Raw genomic sequence first — 12,180 nt, forward strand, 5'->3', positions numbered from 1 at the left:
TCATGGATGTCAGCTTGGCTTATCCATTACTGATGTTTAGTTATAGCTGTAAGAAATACACTATATGGACAAAAGTATTTGGACGTTTGGCCATTACACCAACAGGAAAAGGAAAATATGTCACATCTCCTAGCTAGAGTGTACAAAAGATAGTATATATAGTGTGGGTGTTAGTATGCCGGCGCCGGGAGCCCGACCGCCGGCATACCGACCGCATGGCGAGCGCAAATGAGCCCCTTGCTGGCACGGTGGCGCGTAGTCTCCCTCCAGGGTGGTCGTGGACCCCCACAAGGGAGAATATGTGTCGGTATGCCGGGTGTCGGGATCTCGACATTCGGAAACCAGAAGACCACCCTATAGTGTAATTACGGCGGCACTCAGGAGACTTTTTTGCTAGAAGTAGCTTTTTATTGCCAAACGTGCATCCAACACATGTTTCGGGCTACAGCCCGTCGTCAGGGATGGGCTGTAGCCCGAAACATGTGTTGGATGCACGTTTGGCAATAAAAAGCTACTACTAGCAAAAAAAGCCTCATTTTGACTTGTTTTAAGGACATTACATCAAAGTTGGATCAGCCTGTAGTGTGTTTTTCCACTTTAATTTTGAGTGTGACTCCAAATCCAGACCTCCATGGGTTAATAAATTTGATTTCCATTGATAATTTTTGTGTGATTTTGTTGTCAGCACATTCAACTATGTAAAGAACGAAGTACTTAATGAGAATATTTCATTCATTCAGATCTAGGATGTGTTATTTTAGTGTTCCCTTAATTTTTTTGGGCAGTATATATATATATATATATATATATATATATATATATATATATATATATATATATATGTATGGGTAGATCGGGGTGATGGCGACCAGCTGGTGTTTTTATATACCACAATACTTAGCGGACTAGTATCATAAATAGAGGACTGGATTAAGGAAAAAACTCCTTTTTATGTAAAAGAGAAATAACAATTTATTTTATCAATAAAAAATATATATTTTACACATATATTAAATATATATATATTTTTTACATTTTTTATTGATAAAATAAATTGTTATTTCTCTTTTACATAAAAAGGAGTTTTTTCCTTAATCCAGTCCTCTATTTATGATACTAGTCCGCTAAGTATTGTGGTATATAAAAACACCAGCTGGTCGCCATCACCCCGATCTACCCATACTTATCTAATCTTATACAGCATCTCACCAATGCTGTAAAACTGTTTAGGGGACGGCTGACACCCTATTACTCATAAGGGAGTGTTTTTTACATATAAGTATATTTAATTTCAGGTGTTGTTTTCCCCCACATGTGGCGCTTTACTCATATTTTTTACACTATATATATATATATATATATATATATATATATATATATATATATATATATATATATATATACATATACATACACACACGTGCAACATTGTATAGATAAAACCAGAAAAGCTTTTATTAAAAAAAAATATATATATATATATATATATATATATATATATATATATATATATATATATATATATATAATGATCCGAAAAACAAGAAAATATCTGTCTATTCACAGAACCTAATACCGGTATAATAAAAATGACAACAGACAATACAAACATAAATCATGAACTTAGGTAGGGTAGAAACACCTGAAGGGAAATTTACTCATCCCCCAATAATGGTGAATGGATGCAATGTCCCGAATCCTTGCTCCAATCTGAGTTAACAGATACCAGATGCTGTATATAGAAAACAGAGTCCAGAGTGCAGCCTGATCTGCTAGACAATGGTAAGGACAAAGTCCAGAGTACAGCCTGATCTGCTAGACAGTGGAGATATTTTACTCACAGTGCTTGTAGTGGAAAAGGTTCTTCAGGTAAGGAAAAAAATCCAAGAGTCCAATAGTCTGCCGGCAGACTGGGTTAATAGTGCTGGGATCAACCGGTTTCACCTGTTCACAGGCTTCATCAGGATCTCTGTTTCATTACACCAACAGGGACTGTAATGACATTGTATTCAAATGCATATACTTTAATATGGAGTTGATCCCCCTTTTGCAGCTATAACAGCTTCTACTCTTGGAAGACTTTCCACAATATTTTGGAGAGTTTCTGTGGGAATTTGTGCCCATTCATTCTGTAGAGCATTTATGAGGTCAGGCACTGATGTTGGACGATTAGGCTCACAATCTCCATACCACTTCATCCCAAAGTTGCTCGATGGGGTTGCAGCCAGGGCCCTGTGCGAGCCAGTCAAGTTCTTCCACACCAAACTGTCTTTATAGTCCTTGCTTTGTGCACTGGGGCACAGTCATGTTGGAATAGAAAAGGGCCTTCCACAAACTGTTGCCACACAGTTGGAAGCATAACATTGTCCAAAATGGTTTGGTATGGTGAATAGGAGATAAGGGGCCTAGCCCAAACCCTGAAAAACAGCCCCATACCATTATCCCTCCTCCACCAAACTTCACAGTTGGCATAATGCAGTCAGGTAGGTAACGTTCTCATGGCATCCGCCAAACCCAGACTCGCTCATCTGACTGCCAGAGAAACGTGATTCATTACTCCACAGAACACGTTTCCACTGCTCCACAGACCAGTATTGGTGTGCTTTACAACACTCCATCCGATGCTTGGCATTGGGCTTAGTGATTTGAGGCTTGTATGCAATTGCTCGGTCATGGAAATCCATTCCATTAAGCTCCCATCGCACAGTTTTTGTGCTTACATTAATGCAAGTGGAAATTCCAAATGCTTCAGCTATGGAACCAGAGCGTTGTCGAATTTTACTCACCATGCGTTTTAGCAGTCGTTGACGCCGCTCTGATTTTACGTGGTCTTCTGCTTTGTGGCTGAGTGTCACAAAATGGATGCTTTCAACGCTACCCAGCCGCGCTCTGCCTTACCTACGCTGCAAGCCCTTGCATGCTCAGTCATCTGTGTGGTATCCTGGCATCCTGCGCGGTCAGCCGCTACGCTGTGGCTTCCCTGTCAGCGCCAATGGATCCGGCGGCCTTAGCAAACTTCCTAGGCCTCAAACCATGCCGGAGTTCTCTCGAAAATCAGCTATGGACGTCGCCATGACAGTTCCTGGTCAGCTGACCTTCCTGGGCCCAATCCGGAATTACTTCCTCATCAGGTGAATCCATCAACCAGTCAGCAGTGAGCAGAAGATATAAATTCCAAGTCCCAGCAATGGCAAGCTGTCAGTGCTTTGTTGTCTCTCAGTCTGTGTAGAGCGCCTGAATCTCCCATTGTAATTGACTAAGGGGGTAATTCAGAGTTCATCGTAGATGTGCTAAAACTACGATCATTTACTCTGACATGCGGGGGGACGCCAAGCACGGGGCTAGTCCGCCCCGCATGTCAGGCCCTACCCAACACACACACGTATAAAAGCATCGCTGCTTTTGTACTTGACAAGTAGCTCCTTACCTGCTGGCAGGGAGCTACTTGTCGCATCCCGGGTTGCAACGGCTGCATGTGACGTCACGCAGCCGCCGAGGCCCGCCCCCCTGCACGTTCCGGGCAGGCCTGCTTTGCCTGTACCACGCCCCCAAAACGGCGGCCAGCCCAGTGAGCGCCTCTGCCTGTCAATCAGGCAGAGGGGATCGCTGGGCTGAGATGCAGATAGCATCTCTGGCATGCACATGCGCACTGCGGCACATGCGCAGTTCAGACCTGATCGACCACTGTGCACAGCAGCGATCAGGTCTGAATGAGCCCCTAAGTACTAATTCCATCTCGGTACTAGCTGACTCCCTGGCTGATCTTAAAGGGCCATACCGCTATTTACATCTCACCGTGTCCAGGTGCATAGGTGTGCCATCCCAGTGCATCTAAAGACTGTTCTGAATACCACCGCGGCATCTGTGCCTTGCTGGTTCTAACCAGCATCCCGGAAACCTGCATTGCTGACATCACACAGCATTCTCAGAAAACCTGTGCTGCTAGTTCCGTCCAGCACTTCGGAAAACCTGCTGTGCTGGTTCCGCCCAGCCTTCTGCAAATCTACTCCACTGGTTCCGTCCAGCATCTGGAAACCCTGCTGCGCTGGTTCCGCCGAGCCTTCTGCAAATCTACTCCACTGGTTCTGTCCAGCATCTGGAAAAGCTGCTCTGGTTCCGCCCAGCCTTCTGCACATCCGATTGCTGTAGAGTCCCAGAATTTCTACTGCTAGTCTTCATAGACTTTCCGTTCTCAGTGACCATCCAGCTACCCATTGCACTGTTGGTTCACGCAACCAGTGTTTCAGTACCCAAATAGCTGGTCACTTCCTCTCCTACATTCCTCAGCCAACTGCCACGTCTGCATGAGGAGATCGTATCTTAAACATGCACAATTCTATCTAGACCCAGAGACCAGAACTAGACTGGGTTCACAAATAACCTCAGCCGTGACACTGAGTTGCTGTTGTTCCTAAATGCTTCCACTTTCTAATAATATCACAGCTGACCAGGGAATATCCAGCAGGGATGTAATTTCATGAGCCGTCTTATTGCAAAGGTGCCATCCTATCACAGTACAACGCTTGAAGTCACTGAGCTCTTTAGAACGACCCATTTTGTATCACAAATGTTTGCAAATGGAGACTGCATGGCTAGGTGCTTGATTTTAAACACCTGTGGCAACGGGTCTGATTGAAACACCTGAATTCAATAATGAACAGGTGTGGCCAAATACTGTTGTCCATATAGTGTAGTTACATTTCTGTAGTCCTATGTGGATGATGTGTTATTTTACTATGGTAATGGGACATCTGGGTGACTTGCATTATAACCAATAGCAGCAACTTTCTCATACAATATAGATGACATAATTATTTAGGAATATTATTCATAAAAATGGCTAACTGTATTCTGCATGCTCAGTGACAGCGTCAGCTACATAATGGCGCTCTGCATGCTTAGCGACAGCATCTGCTACATAATGGCGCTCTGTATGCTCAGTGACAGCATCTGCTACATAATGGCGCTCTGTATGCTCAGTGACAGCATCTGCTACATAATGGCTCTATGTATGCTTTTATCCACATACAGGAAATCAAAACAGTTTACGGGACATTTACATTCCTGCATAATGAATGGCCAATGTTTGGCATGAACAGGGGAGTGCTCTAATGTGGTCTATGTTGTGTGCTGGACTATACTGATCTATGGTCATATCACACTGGGCATGCCCAATTTCATCTGATCTTGGAAGCTATGCACTGTCGAGCCTGGTCAGTACCTGGATGAGAGTCCACGGGAATACTAGGTACTGTAGGTATTTCACTCGTTCACACAGCACTGATTCTGACACCCTGATAATCCAAAACCATATACTCAATTGAGATTGCACACAATATTGAAGTATATCCTGAGCCTAAATGAGCATTCTTTCCTATTAAATATTTCCCAATACATGGAAAAGGCATCACACTACACAAGGAAAAGCATATTTTTGCTTGTATATTAATTCTTCGCCTAATCTTGTAATTTTACCTAAATATTTGTATGTTCACATCTGTTCCTCCCCTGTTAAGTGAGATGTAATAAAAGTTTTAAAGTATCGCAACATAAACCAAAGTGTGCCCCAGAAAAGTCGTATAGTGGCTTCTACTTTTTGTCCTAGCAAAATCCTATCTTTCATATAGTTTAAACAAACTATCATCTGGGAGCACCACCAACCCAGTGCTAAGCTCATTCACACACAAAGCCATATGTTGGTCAAATCTATCTGATTTATCGGAACGTCAATACACATATCCTGTGCAGATTTATATTACTTTTGCGAGTGGTCTAATGCGGCCTGACTGAACAGGATTATTGGGAGGCATACTATTTTAGTTCTCCACTAAGATTTCACAGGGTATGGGCAGTGGCGTAACTAGAAATTTTTCTCCCCCAAGCCAAAAATTTTTTCGGCGCCCCCCCATCCCCCATAATTGGCTCTAGTAAAGGGATAAATATGCGCGCGCCGCAAAAAAGGGACGTGACTTCGTTGAAATGGGCGTGGCTTCGCATGAAGGGGCGTGGCATTGCAGGAAAAGACTACCTCATACCCCAGTTTTGCAACCTGCACGCCCAGACGTTAGCCACCACAAGAAAGAAAAATAATCCTGATTCATGCCCCTTACATTATTTGTCATATTTCCTCCTTATAGGAATGCCCAGTATACATTATGCCACATACTGCAATGGCCCTTAGACATTATGCCACACACAATAATGCACACACCGTAATGCCCCCGACACATTATGCCACACACCGTAATGCCTGTGACACATTATGACAGGAATCGCAATGCCCGTTATACATTATGCTACACACTGCAATGCCCCTGAGACATTATAGCACATACAATGTCTGTGACACATTATGACACACACCGCAATGACCCTGAGACATTATACCACATACCACAATGCTCGTGATATAGTATACAACACACCGTAATGCCTGACACATTATGACACACACCGCAATGTCCGTGATACATTATGCCACACACTGCAATGACCGAGACATTATACCACATATCACAATGCCTGTGATATAGTATACCATACACCGTAATGCCTGTGACACATACTGCAATGCCCGTTATACCCTATGCCACACACCGCAATGCCAGTTATACATTATGCCACACTGCAATGACCCTGAAACATTATACCACATACCACAATGCCCGTGATATAGTATGCCACACACCGTAATGCCTGCGACACATTATGACACACACTGCAATGTCCGTGATACATTATGCCACACACCGTAATGCCCATTACACATTAAGTCCTACAGTAAGGCTTCTAAATACTTTTAAATTACCTGCTCGTTGCCAGGGGTTTCATGCTCTTGGTTCCATGCACGGTGCCAGGGGTTTTCATGCTCAGGGTGTCATGCTCGTTGCCAGGGGTTTCATGCACTGAGTGTCATGCTCGTTGCCAGGGGGTAGTGCTTGTTGCTAGGGCTGTGCTCTCCCAGTGCCACATATGCCCCCAGTGCCAGATATTCCCCCACAGTACCAGGTACTCACATGCCCCCAGTGCCAAATATAGCCCCCCGCTCCCATGTGTCAGGTACACATATACCCCCCCAGTGCCACATAAGCCCCCCTCCCCCTGTGCCACATATGCCCCCAGTGCCATATAAGCCCCCCACCACCTTGCCGCATATGCTCCCCCAGTGCTCCCCATGCTCCCCCCCACGCTGTTTTGTGTTGGAGGGACACAGAGGGCACAGCGCGCGCCTCTCCTGTGTCCCTCCTGGGTCTCCGGCGGGTCTGTTAAAGGAAGTGCCGGTTCGTGAGCCAATCAGAGCTCACGAACGGCACTTCCTTTATTAGACCCGCCGGAGACCCAGAAGGGACACAGGAGAGGCGCGTGCTATGCCCTCCGTGTCCCTCCTTACAGCAGCGGAGGGAAGGAGGAGACCGCAGATTGACATGCGGATGCTCGTCCGCATGTCAATCTGCGCTAAATCAGTGGCGCCCCCGAAGCCCCTCGCCCCCAAGCCACCGCGAGGGCTGCGGGGGCAGTAGTTACGCCACTGGGTATGGGACAGATGCATCCATATGCTCTAACATGTCACTAAGGATTTGTGTGTCCTACAAAACATATCTTCACATACACAACACTCAGGGACTGGAGAACTGGTCCCCTCCTTGTATGGGTATACTTACTGTACTCTGCACTGCTGTAGAGATACTGGACAGGAATCCCAGTGCTCCTGTAATTGGGGATGAGCCCTCTCCCTCTCTGATTTCACCACTTCCCCCAGCAGTGGCATCTGATGAGATAAGTGTGAATCGCTACGTTTACTACTGTTCGAAAGATCAATACAAAGTTTTGAGCAGTGAAAGGCATAAGTAACCCTACAACTCGCACTATAGATACCACTAATACAATAATAACAGCACGTAGGACATGACAGGATGACTTGCAACAGAATACAACAGCGGTGACTGATTCACTTACATGTTGTGCATGTGGTGTGCTATATATAAGACAGACATAGGGATCACTGATCCTAATACAGTAACACCATCTTCCTTCACAATATTGTTTAGTTAGACCACATTCTCTATACGGAGCACTTGTTAGATGGCAAAGTGTTGTTCATTTCAGAAGTGACTCCGTAACAAATTATGAATGGCCTTTGGGGTTCATTTTGAACTGTACAACAAGGGTCATCCAGGTGCTAGAAAAGTGCTGGGTCAGGGACCGATATGAATGCCCAAATATTCTCTGTAAAGCGCTGCTGAATATGTGTGCGCTATATAAATAACTGGTAATAGTAAATAAATAAATAAGTAAAGCTGTTTAACATTTCTCAGCTACATGCAAAGGCAGCTAATGTGAAAAAATCGAAAAGTATTTGCTCCCCTTGCATTGTAAGAGTAACATGGTTTGTTCCAGACACAAAGTTACGTGCTTTTTCTGCCTTGCTTCCAAATCCAAACCAGTCCCAAAATCCCTAAAACTGGATCAAGTGCATGATCTTACAGCTTAAAAGTGATGAGAGAAAGCACTCTTAAAAATAAAAAAAATAAAGTGGAAATAAGGAGAGAAAAAAAAAATAAGAAAAAACAAAACAAAACACAATAATAAGCATTGCTTGCCTTGTGAGGCCTCTGCAGGGCGATCCTTAAAGGACAATTCTACAGGGCTTGGGACTCCCAATGTGCTCTCAGCCTTCTCAATAGCAGAAGAGATTCCATGTCCTGTAAGAGTAAACACTTTATTTAATTGACCAAGTAATCAGAATAAAAAAGGTTTTTACAGTATTAGTGTTTTCTGGACTTGCTTATTTCTTAATTAGCATTACAGTCACTTTCACATTTCATGTATAACCACGTGGGCACCTGTGCTGGCTGACAAACTGTATAACCACGTGGGCACCTGTGCTGGCTGACATACTGCATAACCATGTGGGCACCTGTGCTGGCTGACATACTGCATAACCACGTGGGCACCTCTAGTGGCTGACATACTGTATAAACATGTGGGCTCCTCTGCTGGCTGACATACTGTATAACCACGTGGGCACCTCGGCTGGCTGCTCGGCTGGCTGACATACTGCATAACCACGTGGGCACCTGTGCTGGCTGACATACTGTATAACCATGTGGGCACCTGTGCTGGCTGACATACTGTATAACCACGTGGGCACCTCTAGTGGCTGACATACTGTATAAACATGTGGGCTCCTCTACTGGCTGGCATACTGTATAACCATGTGGGCACCTGTGCTGGCTTACATACTGTATAACCACGTGGGCACCTGTGCTGGCTGACACACTGTATAACCACGTGGGCACCTCTAGTGGCTGACATACTGTATAAACGTGGGCTCCTCTACTGGCTGGCATACTGTATAACCATGTGGGCACCTCTAGTGGCTGACATAATGCATAACCATGTGGGCACCTCTAGTGGCTGACATACTGTATAACCACGTGGGCACCTCTGCTAAATCACCTGGTATAAAACAGGAGAGTAATAAAAGCATTGGAGGAGCAGATTTACAATACAACTACCCTGCTTGTATAAAATGTGCTGTACAGTAACTGCTGAGAATAACCGGCCAGTCACTTGTTGTTGGACATATGATAGGCCCTGGTCAATATAAAGTAATAGCAGCTACAATAATTCACATACCTAAACACACCAATAGTTTTCCTCACTAAACTCTGGGATGTAATTAATTCCCTAATAAAAATTAGAAGCTCAGAATTTTTGTATATAGTTCTGATATTTGAGTATTTTCTCCCGTGTTCCAACCTTTGAGTCACCGGAGGCAGATATACTCAGCTTCAACACAATGTTGTATCTCAGTAGCACAAAGTCTGCAATCTTAAAACAAGCAGCTTAATCTTGGTTTACAGTAGTGAGTTTACCATAGAGTATTAGCCAGACGCTATTCAATTGCAGCATGGAGGCTGTACTTACTGTGGATTTCTGTATACAGCCTCCTGAGGTGCTAACAGAAATCCGCGGTAAGTAGAGTTGTCTGCCCTTACCACTGCAAGCACGTTAACCCATAGTCCTGGGCACTTAACCTGGAATCTATGGTTTAACTCGCATTAGCCACAGGCTTACAGCAAGAACAAATGGGCTGGCAATTGAATAGCTCCAGGAGTTAAAGCATGGAGACACAAGCCAGTGGGAAACACCATGGCTAACTGAATCCATTCCTTAGAAGGTAAAATGCATGCTGGTCCTAAAACGCATTTATGACCAGTAAGAAGTAGTTCAGCAAGGTCGATGAGTAGGAAGCTTTTAGTAACTACTACTACTCACCCACAGTCGCCACAGTGGCTGTAGCAGTAGAAATTAAGGACTTGCCCCAGCTCCCCCAATAGTCCCATGATGATGATGATGGAGATTTGGCAGCAGTATCCTGTATGAAAAGTACATTACAGAAATTCATAGGACATGTGGTAGATAAGGCTATAAGAAATTTATGGACTAAACCGGAATGAAAATAAATCATAAGGCACACTATGCCCTCTATATGCAGGATTACTAGCATATGCAAATACAGGTGTGCCTGATGGACAGATGATCAGTGGTAACAGAACAAATAGGCTGAGCGCTCGGTGAATGGTGGTGTAAACGATTGTCAGCAGCAGCTGGAAAAGGGAAAAGCCAATCCCTAGGAAATACAATATGAACAACAAAAACCAGGTTGCGCTTGACAATCGAAAAAATATGAAAATTTATTGTAATAAAAGTATTTACAACAATTCTCCCGGGAGTATAGTAAAAACAATTCAATATGACATAATAATCTGCTCAAATAGAATACCCCTGAGCTTTGGTAATTAATTAATTAGAAGGTGCTTTCTATGCAAAGAATGCCTAATGCTGTTTGATGCGGACTACCAATGATTAGAAAAGAATTGGTAACATTAATGGTGAACTAAAAAGTAAACTGCAGGTCTGTATACAGAAAAATAAAACTCACTTAATCCGTGGAAACAAAGTCCCCCCCCAAAAAAAGGTCTTACATTTATAGCAGCACGTGACAGTTTCAATGATCTTTAAATGATGTGGAATCTTGAATAAATAAATAAACAAACAGTGTCCGAGTGATATAGAATGAAACTGTGCAAATACACAATTACCCACTGTGATGATGACAGAAGAGAGAGCCTGGAGTGATGTCGTCTCGGTCAGCCACTATGCCCCTGCATGGGGACGGGAGAGCAGGGTCCGCACTGAGCCGGCTGATGCTGGTAATTCCCGGACGGCTAGGCTGTTACCTGTGCGGCCCGATGTCAGCGGGCTCTCACCAATAGCGGCACGACGGGACTCCCACGGGCAGCTCAGAAGGAGCCTCTCTGTTGTTCACCTGTGCGAAGGTGAGATGATGATGGAGTCACAGGGTGTCTGCAGTGTTTGTAAACTGCAGTCGAACACACTGGTAGTGATGGTGTAATAATAAGAATTTACTTACCGATAATTCTATTTCTCGGAGTCCGTAGTGGATGCTGGGGTTCCTGAAAGGACCATGGGGAATAGCGGCTCCGCAGGAGACAGGGCACAAAAGTAAAGCTTTCCGATCAGGTGGTGTGCACTGGCTCCTCCCCCTATGACCCTCCTCCAAGCCAGTTAGGTACTGTGCCCGGACGAGCGTACACAATAAGGGAGGAATTTTGAATCCCGGGTAAGACTCATACCAGCCACACCAATCACACCGTACAACTTGTGATCTAAACCCAGTTAACAGTATGATAACAGCGGAGCCTCTGAAAAGATGGCTCACAACAATAATAACCCGATTTTTGTAACTATGTACAAGTATTGCAGATAATCCGCACTTGGGATGGGCGCCCAGCATCCACTACGGACTCCGAGAAATAGAATTATCGGTAAGTAAATTCTTATTTTCTCTATCGTCCTAGTGGATGCTGGGGTTCCTGAAAGGACCATGGGGATTATACCAAAGCTCCCAAACGGGCGGGAGAGTGCGGATGACTCTGCAGCACCGAATGAGAGAACTCCAGGTCCTCCTTAGCCAGGGTATCAAATTTGTAGGATTTTACAAACGTGTTTGCCCCTGACTAAATAACCGCTCTGCAAAGTTGTAAAGCCGAGACCCCTCGGGCAGCCGCCCAAGATGAGCCCACCTTCCTTGTGGAATGGGCATTTACATATTTTGGCTGTGGCAGGCCTGCCACAGAATGTGCAAGCTGA

The 12,180-nt window shown here is 44.5% G+C and overlaps 1 protein-coding gene and 1 pseudogene across 2 annotated transcripts in view; one reads left to right on the forward strand and one right to left on the reverse strand.

Moving 5' to 3' along the window:
- FAM114A2 (family with sequence similarity 114 member A2) overlaps positions 1-12,180 on the reverse strand; it is a 165,530-nt gene that overhangs the window by 109,161 nt on the left and 44,189 nt on the right. For both annotated transcript variants that reach the window (XM_063928353.1, XM_063928354.1), the window contains exons 4-6: positions 10,282-10,381; positions 8,601-8,702; positions 7,662-7,768 (exon numbers count right to left, since the gene is read on the reverse strand). In XM_063928353.1, coding sequence (XP_063784423.1) covers positions 7,662-7,768; positions 8,601-8,702; positions 10,282-10,381 — 309 coding nt within the window. The remainder of the gene's footprint in view (positions 1-7,661; positions 7,769-8,600; positions 8,703-10,281; positions 10,382-12,180) is intronic.
- LOC134937786 (5S ribosomal RNA) lies at positions 5,144-5,260 on the forward strand (annotated as a pseudogene).

This window comes from Pseudophryne corroboree, chromosome 6 (assembly GCF_028390025.1).
Source record: "Pseudophryne corroboree isolate aPseCor3 chromosome 6, aPseCor3.hap2, whole genome shotgun sequence".
NCBI lineage: Eukaryota > Metazoa > Chordata > Amphibia > Anura > Myobatrachidae > Pseudophryne > Pseudophryne corroboree.